At 40.6% G+C, this 21,256-nt stretch overlaps 1 protein-coding gene across 2 annotated transcripts in view; it reads left to right on the top strand.

The window, feature by feature from the left end:
* Window positions 1–21,256, top strand: part of Fbxo28 (F-box protein 28) — a 31,000-nt gene that overhangs the window by 2,083 nt on the left and 7,661 nt on the right. Inside the window, exons 2-3 of one of the 2 annotated variants that reach the window (XM_021633644.2) lie at window positions 10,646–10,755; window positions 14,288–14,426. In XM_021633644.2, the coding sequence (XP_021489319.1) occupies window positions 10,646–10,755; window positions 14,288–14,426 (249 nt within the window). Of the gene's footprint in view, window positions 1–10,645; window positions 10,813–14,287; window positions 14,427–21,256 lie in introns of both variants that reach the window. The other variant, XM_060364850.1, reaches the window with a different exon arrangement.

Below are 21,256 nucleotides of genomic sequence, written 5' to 3'. Positions count from 1 at the left end.
CACAAATTTGTAATTTAAAACATTTTTTTTAAGGAGTCCCTGTTGTGCTCCATTCCCACTTACAGCCAGTTTTATACCTGCACCTGCACAGATGGTTTTAGAAATAGGGAGGCCCCATTCCTTTCTTTACATAATGTTACTGTGTCTTTATGGAAATTAATGTGGATCTATGGCATTAGATCCATTGGCTTCAGAGAACACAATTCAAGTGGTGTAAAATACAGATGTTCTTTCTTGTCACTGGGTGTCAGCAGTAATTTAATTATGATCTTTTTGTGAGATTGGTGGAATGGAGACATTGCCTAGTCAGGCTCTTTGTATATATCTTTTCAATTTAAGTGGTTGTTTTTACCCAAATCGTTTGCCATGAAATCAAGAGACTTAAGTGTATGTGCTGGCATCTGCTGTACACGTTACCTGAGTTCCTTTCATTGTGTTCTCTTGAATAAGAAGTAAGGGAGTGATATTAAGAGCACAGTTGGCTCCCATTTAGCACAGTTAAGACCCAGGATCCACTTTATGCATTTTTGAGATAGGTATTTTGCTTTTTTCTTCCTTTCCCGTTTTCTTTCTTGCCTCTTCCTATAAGATGTCACTCTTCCAACTCTTTCTAGCACCTAACTAAAAGGCAGGTACATAATCCAAGTACTTATTTTTTTTAATTCTTTATTAATTACACTTTATTCACTTTGTATCCCCCCCTGTGATTTCCTCCCTCCTCTCGTCCCAATCCCTCTCTTCCTCCACCCTCTGCATGCATGCCCCTCCCCAAGCCAAGTACTTATTAATATTATGTATATTTTGTAAAAGATTTCTAACCTGAAGTTGCTACAATAACATTTCAATTATTTGTTCAGGTTAGTCGGTGATAGTCTTTGCCTCCAGTAACCATAAATAATTGAAATTTGATTTTCCAGTCTACTGATTTCTAAGGGTCTGTCTGAATGCCTTACTAAATTGGCTATTTTTCTACCACTAAATCTCGCTCCCCAAACATATGCAGCCTTAAAATCCTGGTTCCACAGAAATAGTGTTAAATATTTAATTCCTATAATGTGTTAAAATGTATTTGGCTGACGTAACTTTTCAGATGGCAGGGTATATACTTTGAGTTGGTTGCCTTCCCAGTTAGGGCAGACAAATTAGTGCTGGTGCAGCTCTGGTGTGTCACACAGACCCCTCAATAAGTACCTGAGAGACTTTGAAACAGGTGGCCAAGGGTTAGAATTCACATTGTATGCGGGAGTAGATCAAAGTTAACTTTGGACATGTTACCTTAGCTCATGAGCCCTGTGTTGTGTATGGTAGGGTTTTCAAGGTGGTAGAGATATTGTCATTGGTCCCCGTAGTTCAGGTGGTGTTCATATAAATACAGTGGAATATTAGATTTTCAGAACATAAATATGACTGCTTGTTACCTGGAATGGAAATTTCCAGTTAGTAACCAAGTACCTAAAGCCATGCTCTGTGCAGAGATATTGTCTAGATCACTCTAGAGAGCTGAACCTGCTGTTGATAGTTCCTTCCATGGTTTTTCTTCAGCATTAGAAAGCTATAGTTCTGGATTGGGCTGGTAGTAGGGATAGGAAGGGCGATGGAGGTCTTTTTCTTTTGCTTTGGATTGGGCAGCTTCTCCGCCTTGTTTCTCACTGCATGCTAGAAGCTCTTGACCTTTTTTTTTTTGTCTCAGTGTGCCTTTATAATCTTTAAAAGTCATTGAAGATCCCAAAAGCTTACCTTAGAAAATTCTATAAAACACAAGAAAACAAAGTACATATCCATTAGCTGTCAGAATAGGAGTACACCATAGAATTACTGTATTGCTTTAGAAACCTCACCTGGATACCTGTGAGTGAGAGTCTCCTCACTGCCATAGGAGAATAGTTGGCCATGATGAAAGGGTCCCACTGCATAGCTTGAGAGCCACTACCCCGTTTTACAGAGAGTGTGCGGTGCTGTGCATTTTACTCACAAAGTAAAGGAGTTCAGTCAGCGAGCCTGTCACAGTGCCATTATGGAGACACTGTATATCCTTCCCAACACATGTGCAAAGCACCAGAATCAGAAAGGCACAAAGCATAAATGAGAGCATTGAGCAGGAAATACATCTTCAGGACGTGGGTTTCTACAACATAGTACCAGTGGAACACTGCCCACAGGAAAAACCTAAAGTGCTGAGAAAACGGGGAGGACTGACGAAAAGGATTGGGATGATCTGGAATCTGGAAGCATAAAGTTTTAAATATGCTACTGGGTGGTTTCCACTGTAGTTGATCTTTGTTCCAACGAATAGTGAAGTAAAGAAAACTTTGATGCGCTCCAGCATTGACAGTTGTTGGTGAGGAGAAATGTCTTAAGTACATTAGCAGAAGCTATTGGAAAGGGGGCTCAGCAGTCAGAAGAATGGAGGTCAGATCCCTAAAACCCGCATGTATGCCAAGTGGGTGTGACAGCCTACATGTAACTCTAGCTTCTAAAGGCAGAGATCCCTGAAACAAGCTCGCTAGGAAGCCTAGCTGGTATTGGCAAGCTCTGAGTTTGAGGCCGTGCTTCAGAAGAATAAAGTGGCTGGGTATGGTGGCGTACACCTTTAATCCCAGCACTTGGGAGGCAGAAATAGGTGGGTCTCTTGTTCGAGGCCAGCCTGGTCTACAGAGTGAGTTCCAGAACAGCCAGCACTACAACAGAAACCATGTCTCAAAAAAAACAACAAAGAATAAAGTGAAAGAGAAATTGTAGAAACATTAACCTCATTTCTCAGCATGCACATACGCCTGCACTGGTTAACACACACACACACAAAACATGAAGGAAAAACATTTCTACTTATTTCGTAGAAGAAGCCATGTGTATCCCCTGTGCTTGGATCTGGAATGCCTCCCAAAGGTTCCTGGTCTCCAGCTTGGCCCTGTTAGGAGCTGCCCAAAACGTCAAGAAGTAGGGCCCACTATAGAGACATCAATCATTGGAGCCGTATCCTGAACTGAGATACAAGAACCCTCATGGAGGGATGTCCTTCTTCCCAACAAACCTTCTTTCAAGTCTGGTTTGTGTTTTAGGACCACTGAGTTTAATTAGAGTTGTTTTGTGTAAGCATGGGCTTTTAAAGTGGTGCCGGCCACCCTGCCTTAGGTTCTCTTGTTTGTGCGCCAGGTCATATCCCCAGCTCTCCAAGATCATTTTTTAAAAACCCTTATTCAAGCAGTTTTTTGGGTTTTGTTTTGTTTATTTTGTTTTTTGCCAGCTTCAAACTTGCTATGTAGCCAAGGGTAACCTTGAACCTTGTATCCTCTGAACCCTCCTACCCTTATGGAGCTTCAACTTACTTGAAAAACAGGCTTTTAAAAGTAATTATAATACAGTAAATACAATAATTATACATAGGGAGCTAGAAATGCTCTGAAGTCCAGAGGAGACTCACAGAAGGCTCTAGTGAGGTTCCCTCACCTCATACATTGAAGACACATTTTCTACAAGGGGAAACAGGAGCTTATATGCTCCTTCGGGCTTGATGAGCAGTTTACTCAGTCTTAAGTGGAAATGCCAGGCGCAGGAGCCTGGGAGAGAACTTTACTAAATGTTCTCTTTGCTTCTAAGATTGGTTTCCAGGCATGCGCTGTAATCCTAATGGAGTACCATGTTCATTGGTGTAAGACTCTGTAATTCAGTTTATCGAGGTGTTGTTCAGCTTTCTGTCAGTGCAAGAAACCAGGAGGAGATTGACTGATGAGGTGAATGGCTTGTTGTGAGCCTTGGGCTTCTAGTTCCTTACTGTGCAAAAGCCTACTGGTACTGCAGTGTTCACTCTGGTGAGAGCGGAGGCAGAAAGGCCGGGTTTCCACAGTCCCCTTAGAGCTGACAGCTCCAGTGACCTACGACTCATTAGTGGGCACCCCTCCGAGTGCCAAGCTAGAGACCATTTCTGTAAGGCTTCGACCTTTAGGAGACATTCCAGATCCAAATGACAGCACAAGGTTTGTCAATACATCTGAATTCTGAAGTGATTCTTTTCATGCTTTGTGTACACGTGTGTTCACCTGTGTAGGGCACATACGTGCAGAGAAATAAGGTTGGTGTTGGTAATCCTCCTGAGCCCTGTTTCACCTTGTATACCTTGTATCATTTGTGCTTTCCACATGATACAGGGTAAGCTTTCAGTGTTTTGAACAAAATAGTTCTTAAAACATTTCACTGTTGTGTGAGTAAACAGTAGAAAGTCAAGTCATTGTGAAATAAAGGGGTTTTCTGATTACCTTATACCAACTGAAAAAGTGGTGCTTAGTATTTGCCTGAAACAGGTGTAATTTTTTTTTATTTTAGGTTTTTTTTTTATTTGCCCAGCATGGAGTTCATATGATTTTAAAATTATTCTTTCTGTACACACATGTGGGTGTTATGCGTATATATACTGATGCATTCACATGCGTGTGGGTGTGAAGGCCAGAGGTGGTCAGGTGTGGTGTAGCTTAGGTTGACTTCAAACTAGCAAAGGATAATCTTGAACTCAGAGTCTTCCTGCCAGTACCTCTCAAGCACTGTAAATACAGGCATGTATCAGTAAGTACTCTTAGCTCAAGGAAAAATATCTTAAGATTTATTTTGCTTTTATTTGTGTGTGTGTGTGTGTGTGTTAGCCACATGTAGGCAAGAGCTGTAGAGTCCAGAAGGTGTTGAATCCGCTGGAGCTAGAGTTATATGCAATTGTGAGCCCCTCTCATGTAGCTGTGGGAACCAATCTCAGGTCTGGAAAAACACTAAGCACTTTTAACTGCTGAGTCATCATCTCTCTAACCCCTCAAGAAAAAATTTCTGAGAATTAGCATAGTATAAACAAGACAGCCATTTTTAGTGTTTGATCAGAGCACCTCAGTTTAATCAACGCTTGCATCCTTTACTGAGGAGAACAGTGCACATAACAAAAATATCAGAGTTATCCTCTTTGGCTCTTGGGGTCCTTTATAGGAGTCCTGGAAACAGTCTTCCTAAGTGTTTTTTTCTCAGGCTAGTGTGAAATGAATTCACATTTTCCTTCAAGTGAATATATAGGGACAAACCATGTAAGAAAAGTAATTCTGCCTGCTGTCGGTTGAGGATTGTGACCTGCTTGTGTGTGTGCTATACCACGGAGGCTGGAGAGACAGTTTGGTGATTACGAGCACTGGCTGCTCTTCCAGAGTGCCTGGTTTGCTGTCCAGTGCTCGTAAGGCTGGCATCTCACAGCCATCTGCAGCCCAGTTGTGACGGATCCAGTGCCCTCTTCTGGCTTCCAGGGACACATGGTGCACAGACATGCATCCTGACAGATCACCCACACATATACACACACTGTGTACTAGCACAAGTCCACGGGCGGTCTGTGTACGGTAGACATAATTTTCTAGGAAGCACTAAAATACTGTTAGACTTGGTAAGTTGCTTGTTCTGTGGGTGAGGGAGAGTGAGTCCCCTGGAAGAGTAAATAGGAAAGAAAGCAGGCACAATGGATGTGCTCTTCATTACTCATTTTAACTGACTTTCAGCTATCACTAAATTGGGGTACATTTGCCTTGTCGTGACGGGTGGCCCATTCTCTTGCTCCAGGTGGGATTGGTCCGTTTAGGTGCACAAGCACAGGCAACGGTGTAGCCCACCTTTTACGAATCCACTTGAAGAGCACAAATATAAATGCTCCTCTAAATACTTGTCTCACATCACCACAGTGCCATCTATTTCCAGGGGACTTAGCACTCCAGTTTATATCCAGCTTCCTCAACTCTCCTCAACATTGTCCCCTGTGGATCTTTTTTGCAGGAGGAGCATCTTGGATATGATAAAGAATTAAACTTCAGAATATGCCACGTTTTCATTCTCTTTTGCTATTGATCTTTTGAAGAGTTCATGGCATATAACTTGTAAAATGCATTTCAAATCAGGTGTAGTAGCACATAATTTGCATTAAAATAAATGTGCCATTATGAGAAGGAAATATATCCTTCTCAAGAAAACTAGAAAAACTGGGACTGAAAAGACAGCTCAGCAGTTAAAAACACTTGCTGCTCTTAGTGGGGACCTGGGTTCATTCCCAGCACTCAGGTGGCAGCTTCAGCCATCATAACTCCAGTTCTAGGGCCTTCTCTGGCCTCTGCAGGCATCAGGCCTACACATAGTATATAGAAACACATGTGTGCAAAAACCTATACATAGAAAATTTAAAAATACAGAAACTGCTAATTGACAGGTTACACATCTGTTGCATATACTTAATTTTACACCTGACATGTTCAAATTGACTGTGACTTTTAAAATCTATGAGTACTGCCAGAAGCTGTTTCCTACATCATTTGGGGTTGTTTTTCCAGCCTTTATTCTTTTTTAAGTTGATACATAAATTTTGTATGTATTTGGAAAACTATTGTTAGCTTATTGAGACAGTTTTACTGTGCAGTCCAAGCTGGCCTGGACTTGATATGTAGCCCAGGCTGGCCATGAGCTCTTTGCTGGCTCTTCTTCCAGATGCTGACATTACAGGCATGTACCACCATGCTTGGAGCAGGTTTGGGCAAACGTAGCTGTTGTGTAATGTCCAAAATAGGATAAACATGGACCTCAAACCTTTGTAGTTTTTTTCATAATGTGGAAACATTTAAAATTCCTGCATAGCATTTTATAACTGCACTGTACATGGTTCATGTCTGTAGTTAGCTTTGCACTTTGGACATCTGCGCCTCAAATGGATCTTAGTGACTGTTGGTCAGCCTTTCCCCACTCCACTCAGCCTTGCTCAGCCCCTCCTTCCCACCATTCTAGCCAGTTCCTGTGAACCCTGATAGTTTCTAACATAGGCATCATCTTTGTTTATTATGCTCTGTGGTTTTAATTTGTGTGTCTTAGGTAAACTGCCTATTTGCTAAGATTAACTTTGTGATGTTAATAACAGAAAAAAAAATTTTTTTTCCTTTTAGCCTTGGAAACTTATTATCATAGCCCTAAATTTAGAATTACACTTTAGATGAGGCGGTTTGGGAATTGTGTGTGCGGTGCTGTGCCATCCCTCGGTACTGAACCCGGCCGGCACCTCTGCTGCACTCTACCACTGTGCTTCTCCTTGCCTGACTGAGGTAGTTCAGAGGTGCTCGTTAGCATACATTGGCAGCAGTGATCATTAAATTGTTTGCCTTGGGGAAATTCAGTACAGTCCTGTTTTCCTAAGACGACTTTGCCTCTTTTTGAATCCTAAACAAAAGCTATGTGTATCCTCTTGTATCTTTGTGTCTGTGCTGTCAGTGTTTACTGAACGTTCATGAAAGGAGAAGGACCAATAAAACACTGCGTGTCAGACGCTGTTGACTAATGCTTCTTGTGATTTTGATGTTGGCTTCTGTGTGCTGTTCTCATTTGTCTTTGTGACATGATTTTTTTTTTCTGTTTTTGTCCTTTCTGTTAGCTTCCATCTACAGATGGCAGTGGAGACTTCATTTATACACATCTTTTTTTAATCTTTTGCTGTTTCCTCTGGGGTTTGTCCATATTGATTTCAGCTGTTTCCAGGGAGTTTCCAGAGGTACATTTTAACAAACCTAATATTACAGTATTTACAGAAATAACCAGCTGTCCCAGTATCTTTCAGTAGATTGGGGATCATCCTTTTAGAGTGACTTCTCATTATTTGACTTCTAAGCTCAAGACTTGAGAAATCTTCTATATACCTGATCTGTCTTCAGAAATATTTGCTTGGTGCTTTGCTTGTTGCAAACTTTGTTCCTTTGCAAACACCATCACCTGGAATGCTGCATGCAGTATTGCCATTTCTTCCTTCAGAGGCTAATTCGAATCTTTAGTCATGTGCTTTTTCTCTTGGTTGACTTTCATATTGACTCAGATTCTCCATACTGACTCTTATCTATTCACATTAGAAAAGCACTCATTAGTAACGTCTGCCTGCTGGAACCCTTAGAACCAGGCAGGGTCCAGTGGAACAAAACTCTGAACAAATAACTTCAACAATACCTAAAAGTTGTTACAGTAATAATCTACTGACCTTGGGGTTTTATAAATATGGGTTGTTCAAAAATTATTTAATCTCAGAATTTAGCAGTGTCGCAGTCTATAGAGTCTAAAGAAATATCCTAGGGTTTTAAATAATTGTCTCTTTCTGCCTCCTAGTTCTTACTCCAGATGCACCACTTTGAAATCTTTGACTACTCTATTTCATACTTTCTTTTAACTTTCTGCCATGAAAGATAGGAATTTAACCCTCTTTGTTTCTTTTCACGCATAAATATACTATCTTCTTTCTCAACGTTTCTCCCAGTAAAGCTCAGTACTCAAGTTTGTGGTGATATGTTTATTCCATATTAGGGTGCTGAATATCTAAAGTATGTTCTAGAGAACTGACAGAGCCTCCCAAAATGGGCTCTGTACGATTGCAGATAATTCATTCTTGTGGGTCTGTTTCTGCTTTTTTATGTGTCTGGGTATTTTGTCTGTGTACCACATGTGTGCCTAGTACTCAGAGAGGCCAGAAGAGGGCATCAGATCCCCTGGACCTCAGTTAAAAAGGTATGTGAGCCACCATGTGGGTGCTGAGTCCTCTGGAAGAGCAGCTGAGCCTGCAGATACTTCTGCTGCAATTGCTCACTTGCTCCTTGACATATATACTAGGAGTTATGTGGTCTGTGGCCTTGTCTATATGCCCATAACTACTGAAACATTTACTGCATGTTCTTGTGGAATTAACTTTTAGAAATTTCTTTTAGCAAAGAACTTTGAAAAATGTAAAGTAATGCCCCTCACTAAACGTGGTTTTTAAAAGGAAAAAAAAATTTTTTTTAAATTTAAAACATATTAAGGGGCAAATGAGGTGGCACATGCCTTTAATACCAGCACTTGGAAGTAGGAAGTAGGTCTCTTTGAGTTTGAGGCTAGCTTGGTTTATGTAATGAGTTCCAGGTCAGCAAGGGCCACATAGTGAGACTCTGATGAATACACACACAGCCAGCTAGCCAGCCAGGGCCACCAAATGAGACTCTGTCTGCATGTGAGCAGGCATGCCCATATGTTAACAATCAGGTGTGATGTACATGCTTATAATTCCAGCACTTGAAAGGTTGAAGCAAGAAGATCAGGAGAAGGTCAAAGCCATCTTCAGATACATAAGTTCAAGCACAGCCTGGGTTGTGTGAGACCTTGTCTCTGTCTCTTTACATGTGTATAACATTGAACCATCTCACCACCTACTTTCTCAATCTATTTATTATAGGGTATAAATGGTTTACTGTGCTGTATTCAAAAGATTCTTTTGATTTTACTTGGAAGTAAATCCCAGTTACTTTTTTCTTTTGAATGAACAGACACCTCCCCCCGCCCCCCCCCCACACTTGGTTTAAAAAAGCAATGATTTGGGGTTTTTGAGACAGGTTCTTATTACATCGCCTGGCTAGCCTGGAACTCACTCTAAGCTTGAAATAATCTTCCTGCCTCTGTTTCTTGAGTGCTGGGATTACTGGTGTTTGTCATTACTCTCAACTTATTTTTCACCTTACTGTACAGTTGGAAATAACTTTTCCTTAATGTGTTTCATATGGCATGAAAACATGAAAGCCTTTGTGAAATTCATGTCAGTGTGCAGGAATTGTTGTCTCCCTGTGTTCCTAGGAGAAATAAGCTTAGCAATTTTATCAGCATTTCATCTTAACAAATGCATAGCAAATATTTGTGCATAGATGCTGTATTGGAATAGGACAGATTTTAAAAGAAGCATGAGACAGCCTCTGCTGATTGGCACAGCCTTGGTAGGCACTCGCTTCAGTAGCTTGTACTTTCCAGCATCTAGCCCTATACAGGGAGAAGCAGTCTTTAGTTTGATGACTGAAGCATTGCAGAATTTTCAAGGGAAAGAAAAAAAAACCAATTAGGTTTTATGTGCTGGATTTAAAATATTAAAAGATAAGAAGGATACTAGGATTACTCAGAGATATAAAAAATAAACTGCAGAACAGAGACTTCAAGTTCATTTTAGGAAAAACTAACATTTTTATAACTTGGTTTAGTTTTTCAAAGGAATTAGCATGTGTGACCTATTTCATTCTCGTGATTGTCTCAGTTGTCTTTGAGTTATATACCATGCACTCTGGAGAGATCAGGCTCTGAAGCTTTCAAATGGCACAGTGCTTCTGTATTAAAGACCCCTATTCTTGAGTACGCCAAAGTGGTTGCCTTTCTGATGTACAGAAGATGCTTTGGAGAATTTAACAGAGGTAGTCTGAAAGCCTTGGACATCATGAGACAAATCACTAGAAGAAATAAAAATTCTCATTCTGATTATATTTTTGAGATTAAAGTAAAATTTGAATTTACCTTCTTTTTTTATAAAAGGAAATGTTTGAAGCTATTAAAGCTTTCACGTGTATCATTTTACTGATCTTCCTACTGCAGACAGGTATTTACATCACAACTAAGTAAGAGATACTGCTTGGTGCAAATACGATTTCCTGGTGAAACGCCATAGTAGGTCCATGGCACTGATGGCACTGGCAGTGACTCAGGTTAGACGGTGCCCTGGGAACAGAGACCTTCCTGCCTCAGTCATCCCTCCCAAGTTCATCACTAATGATTTGGTTACTGGTTTTATTTATTTTTTTAAATCCTGTCTCCCCTCTGCTTATAGGTTTGTAAAAGAATGGACTTGGTCTGTCAGAGGATGCTGAACCAGGGGTTTCTGAAGGTGGAGAGGTACCATAATCTATGTCAGAAGCAAGTTAAAGCACAGCTACCGAGGTACGTTCTAGCCAGCCCTGCCCTTGATGTACACCGGGATCAGGGTGGGCTTGCTTGGTAAGTTCTGGTTTTTGTTTTTGAGCACAGATTTTTCATACATAAGTTTTAACTTTTTCTAGCAAAGGACATCCCATCACAATAAATGCTCTCTCTTGTCATCTGTTCTTATTGCCGTTTTTGTTCAACCTTTTATTGGTTGTTCTAGCCAGGGCAAGAGGCAGAAACTAAGGACCTAAGTGTCCCTCAGTGTAAAGATGACATGTTCTTGGATACAAGGAATACACTAACAATGTACTGTTAGAGGTAATAAGTTCAGCAAGGATAGTAGGTTATAATACTCTGAGATCAGCTCTATTTCTGTACACTAGGAATGAGTAATATTGCCAGGCTGTGGTGGCCCACACACTTGGGAGGCAGAGCCAGGTGAATCTCTTGAGTTCTAGGCAAGCCTGGTCCACAGAGAAAGTTCCAGGACAGACAGGGCTACATAAAGCAACCCTGTTTCAAATTTAAAAAAAAAAAAAAGGACCTCACAGAGACACACACATACAAGCAAAACATCCATAAACAAATCTTTACAAAATAAAACAGAGTCATAAGCCAGGCAGTGGTGGTTCGCACTTTTAATCCCAGCACTCAGGAGGCAGAGGCAGGTGAGTTTGAGGCCAACTAGCTCTACTAGGATGGTTGAATGGGTGGATGGATGGATAGATAGATAGATAGACAGACAGACAGACAGATGGAGAAGAAAGAATCCAGTGTGATGGTGTACATATGTAACCTTAGCATTTGGTGGAAGCAGGAGGATCAGGCATTCAGTTAGGTACATTAGCAAATTTGAGGCCAGCCTGAGCTACAAGAAACTCTGTCTTTTAAAAAGAAAGAATCTCAAAAAACAAAAATGAAAGAAAAGAAAGAGAACAGGGGAAGAGAAAAAAAACATAAATAAACAACAGGGCATGTACATTTGTGGACTGGAAGATTTTTTTATTGTGGGTGTGACTGTTCTTCAGGTCTGTGTGTAATGCTGTACAGTCCTGATTAGATTTCAGCCCAGCACATACATATATTTAGAACTTGGGACAGCTAATCTTAAAATTCTTATGAAAGAGACCCAAAATAACTAACACGCTTTAGAGTAGTAGTGTTGGAAGAGTAATACTTTCCGATTTTAAAATGTAGTACTAAGGCTCAGTAATCAAATGGTATGGTATAAGATGTAATGACAGATGGAACGAAATAGGGTCTGGAACTTTGTATACTTATTTGACTTTCAGTAAAGGTGACAACAGTTCAGTTGGGAAAAGAATGATGTTTTTAAAAAAAAATAGGCCAGATATGGTGATACATGCCTTCAATCTCAGCACTTGGGAGGCAGAGGCAGGAGGAACTTTGTGAGTTCAAAGCCACTTTCGTCCACATATCAAGCTTTGGGATGGTCAAGACTACATAGAGGAACCCTGTCTCGAAATAATGATTAATAATAATAAATTGGGATTTAGGGGCCAGCAAGGTTTCTTAACAGGCAAAGGCACTGATGACCTTAGTTCTATCTCTAAAACTCACATGATGTAAAGAGAACTGACTCCCACAAGTTGTCCTATGATCTCCACATGTGTACACACACAATAAATGTTTTTAAAAATTGGGGCTAGAACAAAAACCTGTGCATATAAAGCTGGCCACTACCACACTCTGTAGAGAAAGGATTATAGCTGCTGTACTCGTTTGAGAACCCCTAGAGTACATAATGTAAGGAGCGTGGCTTGGCCAGCTAAGTAGCATAGTACACACCTCTAATTTTAGTACTGAAGAAACTGAGGCAGGAGAATTGCAGGCTTGAGGCCTACCCTGGCTACAAAGCAAGCAAGAAGCAGCTTGAGCTGCGTGGTGAGGCCTGTCTCAGGAAGGCAGGCTGGAGCCTGGAAAGCTGGTTAGCAGTTTAGAGTACGTGTTGCCCTTACAAAGAACCAGATTTAGTTCCTAGCACCCAGTGGCAGCTCAGAACCTTCTGGAACTCCGGTTCCAGTCACCCTCTCTTGACTTCCATGGGTGTCAGGCACCCTCATGGTGTAGATAAGTACATGCAGTCAAAACGTTCATACGCATAAAATTAAGTACTTTTGTAAAAGACAAAATGAACAAAGAAGGGAGACAACTAAGTTAAAAGTTAATAGACATATTACAATAAAGCAGCTTGCCCCAAGTGTGTACTCAAGAGAAATTAAAATGTGTGTTCCTGGCCTGGAGAGATAGCGCAGAGGTTAAAAGTACTGTCTGTTCTCCAAAGATCCTGAGTTCAACTCCCAGCAATCACATGGTGGCTCATAACCATCTGTAATGAGATTTGGTGCCCTTTTCTTGACTGCAGGCTACAGATGCAGACAGAATACTGTATAAATAATAAATAAATACATCTTTTAAAAAAAAAGAAAGAAAAGGACATAAAAAAGAATTTTTAAATTTAAAAAAATGTGTTTTCCTACAAAAACTTGAAAGCAAGAGCTGATTATAACTCAGTGGAGCACTTGACTAGCATGTACACCTGACATGGTCCCCAGCACAGCGAAAGCACATACTTTCACACAGATGTTTTTAGATCTTCGGTCAGAGTCAAATACAGAAACAACCTGGTTGTGTAAAGTGATGATGTCCATGTATAAGGGCATGTTATTCAGCAATAAAAAGGTCAGTGCTAGAACATCAGTGAACTGTGTGAACTATAGCAAGTGTGAAAAGCCAGGCACAAAGAGCTACTCATTACAATCCCACTTATTCCAATGTTGACAATAAAAAAGTCATAGAAACAAAGTAGATGAGGGGTTGGCAGATGGATGCGACTGATGAGGGGGTCCAGGCTTCCTGTTTGTGGCCATGAAGGTGTGCCGAAGTTAGATAATGGTGATGGTTGTGCCACTCTGTTTAGTACAGAGTTTCCTCTGAGTGAACTACACACTGAATAGGATATTGCATTGTGCAGTGTGCACAGCTGCCTTCTAAATAAAGGCATTCTGAGCGTCACATGAATAAAACTGGTAGAAGAGCTTGCAGGAGGTCAGTTTTATGGGAAAAACAGTCTTGTCTATGTGTACATGTTTAATTCTTTCATCTAACTGTTTTCGCTGATTCTAATAACTATTGGGCTTGGTATAACCAGCAGAAGAAATGTGTGTGTGTGTGTGTGTGTGTGTGTGTGTGTGTGTGTGTGTGTGGTGGTGGTGGTGGTGGGTGTGGGTGCGTGGGTGTCAGTGTGGTGGAATCAAACCCAGGGCCTCTTGGATACTGGGCAAGTGATCTATCACTGAGCTACACTGCCGGTGTCATTGTGCTGGGATCAAACCCAGGGCCTCTTGGATACTGGGCAAGTGATCTATCACTGAGCTACACTGCCAGCATCACAGTTACGGCCCAGTTGCAGATGTCTAAATTAGCCTGTTAAGGTTCATCTGTTTGTTTAGATACTTTGATTGGTTAACATTTTCTTCTACACTGCTGCTTTAACGGTTGCTACTGACTTTCATTGTTATTTTAGGAGGGAGTCAGAAAGGAGGAACCATTCTTTAGCTCGTCATGCAGACATACTTGCTGCTGTGGAAACAAGGCTGTCCCTGCTAAATATGACCTTCATGAAGTATGTGGATTCCAACCTCTGTTGCTTCATCCCAGGAAAGGTAACAGTGCCACACACCCAGAATGCTGGGCTGGCCCGTGTAAGCTGAGTCTTAGAACCGTTAAGGTAGTTTTTGTGATGTCAGAATTTACTTCTCTAAATGAGTTTCTATTAGTGCCTATGTTTAGCTGTTCTGTGCAGTTATAAATATGTATCATTTATGTGATCCTGACATTTAAGATTCTAAAATACACAGTAGAAGTGACAGACTTGATGAAGATTCATAGTTAAAACATTTTGACCTTTATGGTCAAAATTTCTGCATTGAACCAGATAGGGATTGTGCCGCCTTCAAGATTGTTACAGTTTGGGGAGGGTAGGATAGAGGGTATGCCAGGTTTGGTTTTGTTTGAGAAATGTTTTGTAATGATGAATTTACAAGTTTTCAAATTTGGCCAGAAATATGTGTTGTGTGGCAATATACTGGAGTTAAGAAGTAGTCAGTCCTCTTTACCCACTAAGTATGATGCTTAGTTACTAGGTAAGTCCCTTCCCCCACCACACTGCATGACCTAAGACTTCTAGGAGCATCCTCATTGTTGAGTCATGTGTAGATCAAGGGAGATCATTTTTCTTCTGGATAGACACTGGTAAAGGGTCTGTTCAGGGGTGAACTTTTTAATACCTAGTGAGATTATTTCCATAAACAGTTTCCCCCAGCAGTGTTGTATGGAGATACTGTTTCCAGTAACATCTGTTTTGATGGCTTATAATTTTATTTCAAATCTTCCTTGTTGTATCTTCATACGACCTACAAATGCTCTTTGCAGACACTGTAAGAACATGTCTACCTAAAAACTTGGGGTTCAGATTTTTATACCAGATCTTATCCGTTAATAGGCCTTAACTGAAAAGTCCTTTGAGCCTATACGTTTTGTCCTCTCCAGCAGACAGCTGTCACTGTGCATCTCACTTTTAATAATAGGAGCACTGAGACTCAGCTTACAGTTTCCTCCCATCAAAGAATATGCAGCCAGTTGTAACAGAGGGATTGTGGCTAGATTGGGGCCCTGCAAAGATGAGTGTTGTGTATCTGTGCTTTACAGTAGTTGCCAGGCTTTGGGTTCATACAACTGAAACATAGAGCTGTAGCACCTGAGCAACTGCAGTGAAGTCCAGTTGAGTTCTCTTTTTGGAAACCATTTGTTAGCTTCTCGGCTTAAATTCTAGTACCAAACCAGTAGGCAGCAGTGGACACATCTTGAGGTTTCCAGGTGCTGTGGGTCCTCGGCCTTGTAGGCAGCTCCTTGACTGGATCTGCGTTGGTCCACAGGAGAGCTCACCAGAAAGGAACTTTGTATCACCTTCACCTCAGTATATGGACTTCCTCCTGTCCCCTTTCTTGTCATCGCTGCAGTGTGCATTTATGAAGCACATCCTCACTGTCAGAGCACCTCCACGTATGCTTACTTACCCGCATTCCCTCAGCCATGGATAGAAGATAGGACAAGCTGTCCTGATTCTGTCCTGATTCCTGGGCAAGAAAACCGAGGCCCAGGGAAATGGTTGAAGCAGCGCTCACTCCATATGTGGTTTTCACACCCGCCGCTTCCTTCCAGCCTTCTTCACTACATGCCCATTGCTTCACAAGGATTTTTTTTCTCTTCAGCAAGCAAGTCCTTCACTGGAAACAAACAAACAAAAACACAGTTTTTATTTTTATTCAGATACATATCTTATCATACTTAGATTTTTGTTTTTCTTAAAATTACCTTGATTAATAGTTTATGTTTTGCCTAAAATAACAACATGTATATATTCAGTAATTTTTTTTTTAATATGTTGCTGTTATTTTCTGTATTTCTTAACTAAAATAGTTAAGCCAGGCATGTTGGCACACACTTTTAATCCTAGCACTGCAGAGGCAGGCAGATCTTTGAGTTCTAGGACAGCCATGGCTACTCAGAGAAACAAAACAAAACTAATTTAACAAGGTTAATAGTGTTTAGATTGTTTCATAATCATTCTCTTAAAGATTCCCTGTCCTTAAACTTAACCACATACTATAACAGATAACAGAATATGGCATTTAATTTCCAGATGCTGAACTAAGAACTTTATGTTCACTGTTCATTACTGTACCCTGTCCCTGAAATAAATAAACTTAAGAAAAAGGGCTCCTTATAACTCATAAATTTCATTTTCCATGGCTGTTTGGCTCTGCTGTGTAGTACAACATCATGGGAGCATGGACATTGGAGGCCATAGTGTGCAGAAAGGAAAGTGGGAGAGTCTTCAAAAAGGGGGTTACAGGAGCCCCCTTGAGGATATACCTAATGACTTGACTCCCTTCCACGAGGCCTCAGCTTGCAGAGGTTTCACCGTTTGTTAGCAACACCTAACTGAAGTCCAAGCCTTTCATACATGGCCTCTGGAAGCCACTCCACCAAATCAAAACATTAATAGTCTCACAAATTTTCTTCTTAATGTGTAATCTCGGGTTAGTCTATGATTTATAATACCCAAGATTATATTCCTTTAGATTATTATAATGTATCCATTTCATTGAAAGTGAGGTGTGCAGTCAGCACTTTATTGCTTAAGTCAGAAAAAGAGCAGCATAATTTAACTTAGGTTGCCAGACACTGCAGTATTGAGATTTCATCACCGGTATCCATGGTAAGGATCAGTACATGTTTTCTGCATGGCTCTATAGGTCATGTAGATTTTTTCACAGGTGTCCAATCCTGAGACAGCTGGGCTGCATGGAGTCAATGAATGGATTTGCTTTTTACAGACCAAAGAGAGTGATAGTTGGCCAACTCTGCCCAACACACTCATGGTGCATTCAGTTTCTCTGTGACCTAGGAATATACCTCTCCTGGATGCGTTTCTCAAATCTTCATTCTGCATATGGAAGCTGCATTTTGTGTAAGCTTGTGTCTGCAGTAGCATTTCCCACAGGCTGCTCTATGCTGCATGGTTAGTGGTAGTATTAGTTTTTCAAAGCGGGTTTCTCTGTGTGGTCCTGGAACTCATGTTGTATACCAGGCTGGCTTTGAACTTAGCCATGGGCTACATCCAAGCAGGGGTTCTAGGTTATAACCATGCATGGTCCCTGGTTGGAGAATCAGTGTCAGACAAACCCCTGTGCCCAGATATATTTGGTCTTTGTGGAGCTCCTGTTCTCTCCAGGTCTTTCTAACTCTCTCTTCTTTCATATGATTCCCTGCACTCTGCCCAAAGTTTGGTTATGAGTCTCAGCATCTGCTTTGATACACTGCTTATGTGGAGTTTTTCAGAGGCCCTCTGTGGTAGGCTCCTATCCTGCTTCTCGTTTTCTCCTATTTCCAATGTCCATCCTATTTATCTTGCTAAGTGAGGATTGATCTTCTTACCCTGGGTCCGCCTTCTTGTTTAGCTTCTTTAGGTGTACAGATTTTAGTATGTTTATGCTGTCTTATCTTATAGGTCTATTATCTACTTATAATACTTATAAGTGAGTATATACCATGTGTGTCTTTCTGCTTCTGGGATACTTCACGAAGATAAACTCTTGCCCACAAATGCCTGAAGACACAAATGGTCATTGTTACTACTTTACAGTTGGGACATGTGATAGTGATTCACATTGGGGGTATGCCATGCTTTTTAAACACAAAAATATCTTTGATGATTTCATTTGTTACTTACAGTAGGTTGGGTTTGGTATATGGCATATTACTTGAATGGCATGCAAATAGTTGGATAACTTGCTTGAGGCCTGCTGCCTTTCTGCTACATCTCAAAGGAAGTATTTGTTTTGCTTTGTTTAAGACCAGACGTGGGACTCACACCTTTAAATCCCAGCACTTGGGAGGCAGAGGCAGGCAGAGCTCTCTAAGTTCAGGGTTAACCCACATAGCAAGTAGGTTAACTTACATACTCAGGCCAGCAAGGGGTATGCAGTGAGACCCTCTCTCAAAACAAATACATGAATAAATGATTCTTTAAGAGTTTAATTTATGGGTTAGTTTGATAACTAATCAGTTACGAGCACTGGCTGTTCTTCCTGAGGACCCAGGTTCAGTTCCCAGAACCACATGGCAGCTCATAACTGTCTAACTTTGGTTCCAGGGGACCCAACACTCTCCTGCAGGCAAAACACCAATGCAGGCAAAACATTACACTTATACAAATTAAATTGTTGTTTTTTTTTTTTTTTTTTTTTTAATCTTATGTTCATTGGTGTTTTGTCTGCATGTATATATGCGTACCACGTGCATGTAATGTCCACACAGGACTAAAGAGGGCTTCTGAGCCCTGAGAATAGGAGCTGCAGTCAGGTGTAAGCCACCATATGGCTGCTGGGAACCAAACGTTGGTCTTCCCCAGGTGCAGAAGTTAAATTGCTCAGCCATCTCTCCATCCCTGAACTGTTTTTTAACTGTGCGAGGTGCTGTGTTCTCTCAGCCTGTGCCATCCATTTGCTGCCCCTCCTGGCTGGCTGGACAAAGCATGCAGTCCCGCCACACAGTGCTGTGGTTTGGGCTTGTCTTTCATTATGCACTCTATTTTACTGTTGGGCAGAGCAAAGAGGTCATTTAAGATTTTACTGAAAATATGGATTATTCTACAACACTAAAACCTCTGTATAGTAAGATTTGAAAATGTGAACTTTCCTAATGGAAGCTTATGTGCAAAGCTTTCACTTCATATTATATGTGGAAAACTGAATAGAGTAAAAATAAAAATGTTTCATAGTTTAATTTACAAATGGAATTTAATATCTGTTAGCAGTCCCCTTGGTATGTTATAAAAAACATTAACCATATAATGTTTGTTTTGGTTGTTGGCTTTTTTTTTTTTTTTTAATTTTGAGAACAGGCCATAACTCTGGCTATCCTGAAGTTTACTATGTAGACCAGGCTAGCCTTAAATTCACAAAGATCCGCCTGCCTCTGCCTCCTGACTGCTGGGATTAAAGTTTTAGGCCACAGTGCCCAGTTAGTTTGTTTATAAAAGCATACCCTAGAATAAATGCCTGGTATACGATATCACACGTGTTGCTTGCCCATCTTGTCACCTGTTCTTATGCCATCTGCCTACCTCAGCTCAGTTCCTTTTCTTTACTTTTCCTTGTTTTGTTGCATTCATTCACACATTCATTCATTCATTTGTGCTTTTTCAAACAGGATCTCACTGTGTAACCTAGGCTGTGCCTAAACTCGTGGTCTTTTGCCTTAGTCTCCCCAGCACTGGGGTTGCAGGCTTGGGCCACCTACCCTGACTCCATCTTTTCACACCTGCAGAAAATAAACACTATCAGTCTAGACCAAACATTCTGCAAATAAGTCTTTGTGTTTACATAGTATCTAGAGATTTAGTCATAAAACTGAGGACACCTGATTAAACATAGAAGAAGCACATATAAGGATTGTGTATTTTGAGAAATTACTCTCAATAGTAATCTTGTTAACTCTTGAATTTTGTGTTCAAAGCAACAAGCCCTCTAAAACACATATTCTTAATTTGAACATAACTCTGTAGCATGCCCTAAACAGTTTCATTTGGATGTGTCAATATTAAACAATACACATACTTGGTTATTATTATCCCTTATTTAGTTAATACTTAGAAGTAGCTGGCATGTGTCAGCACTGTGGGGCTCTGGCCATGATCTCTTCAGTTAGCTTTTATCTTATGGGAAAGACAGATTAGCAGAAAGGTATGCTTACAATGTGGCGTGTTCTAAGGAGAAAATGAAAAGGTTGATGAGGCTGGGCAGTGGTGATGTATGCCTTTAATCCCAGCACTCAGGAGGCAGAGGCAAGCAGATATCTGAGTTGGAGGCTAGGCTGGTCTACAGAGCAAGTTCCAGCACAGCCAGGGCTACACAAAAAGAAACCTTGTCTTGAGAAAAACAAACAAACAAAATTTTATGAGGATATTAATGTGGCTTAAACTGGAAGAATGTTCAGAGATGAATACATTGTGCAAGAGATATACAAGGAAAACATTCTAGAAAAGGGATCTGAAGATCAGAATATACAAAAGCCTGGGGCAAATTAAGGCAGAAGGCCTGATTTTGTTTCACAGAGCTAGATACAATGTACTAGCTTTTGAGACAGCTTAAAACAAACAGAGAATGCAGAAATCAGTCAAATATTGCAGTGTTTTTCGTATTTATAACCCCCATATAAGACTTGGACACAAACAAGGGAAAGAGTGACTCATTTAACCCAGAACAAGCATATGAAACCTGAACAGCCTTCTAAAATGCTGGACTCCTGCCTTGGAGCCTTTACATTTTTACTGGCCATGTCTTAGTATGTATAGGTGTTATGTAAGTTTTAAAATTTTCTATAAATACTATTTGAATGTGTATAAAATATGTAGTTACAGAAGTACATTGGCTCCTAGTTGGGTCCTAACATTCTCTGTACATGTCAAATGAAGTACTCCATTTGTAGCCTTTGAATGCCTTGCACAAGCCATGCTAGCTGACGCTGTAAGCACTTCCTGGATATTTTCCCTCAGACTTCAGGTAGTCAATTGTATGTCCTTATTCATTCTCAAAGATGTCAGAGAAAGGTTTCTGACCCTTCTCTAATGTAGTCCTTCCTCCTCTGCCTGCTTCTTTTTGTTTGTGGTACTATTTAGGTTTTTTTATTTATTTGTTTATTGTTTTGTTTTTGTTTTTCCCAAACCTCATAAGAATAAGAATTTTGTTGTTCCTATTGTTGTTGAGGCAGAATCTCATTTTCTGTCCCTCATTGACCTGGTACTTACATGTAGAGGCCAGGCTGGCCTCAAACTGACAGAGATCCACTTGTCTGTATCTCCTGAGAGCTGAAATTAAAGGTGTGCACCCCATGCTTGGCTAAGAATAAGAGTGTTGTCCCTGTTCAC

Source organism: Meriones unguiculatus, chromosome 11, assembly GCF_030254825.1.
Source record: "Meriones unguiculatus strain TT.TT164.6M chromosome 11, Bangor_MerUng_6.1, whole genome shotgun sequence".
Classification (NCBI taxonomy): domain Eukaryota; kingdom Metazoa; phylum Chordata; class Mammalia; order Rodentia; family Muridae; genus Meriones; species Meriones unguiculatus.
This window is presented reverse-complemented; position numbering and strand designations above follow the sequence as displayed.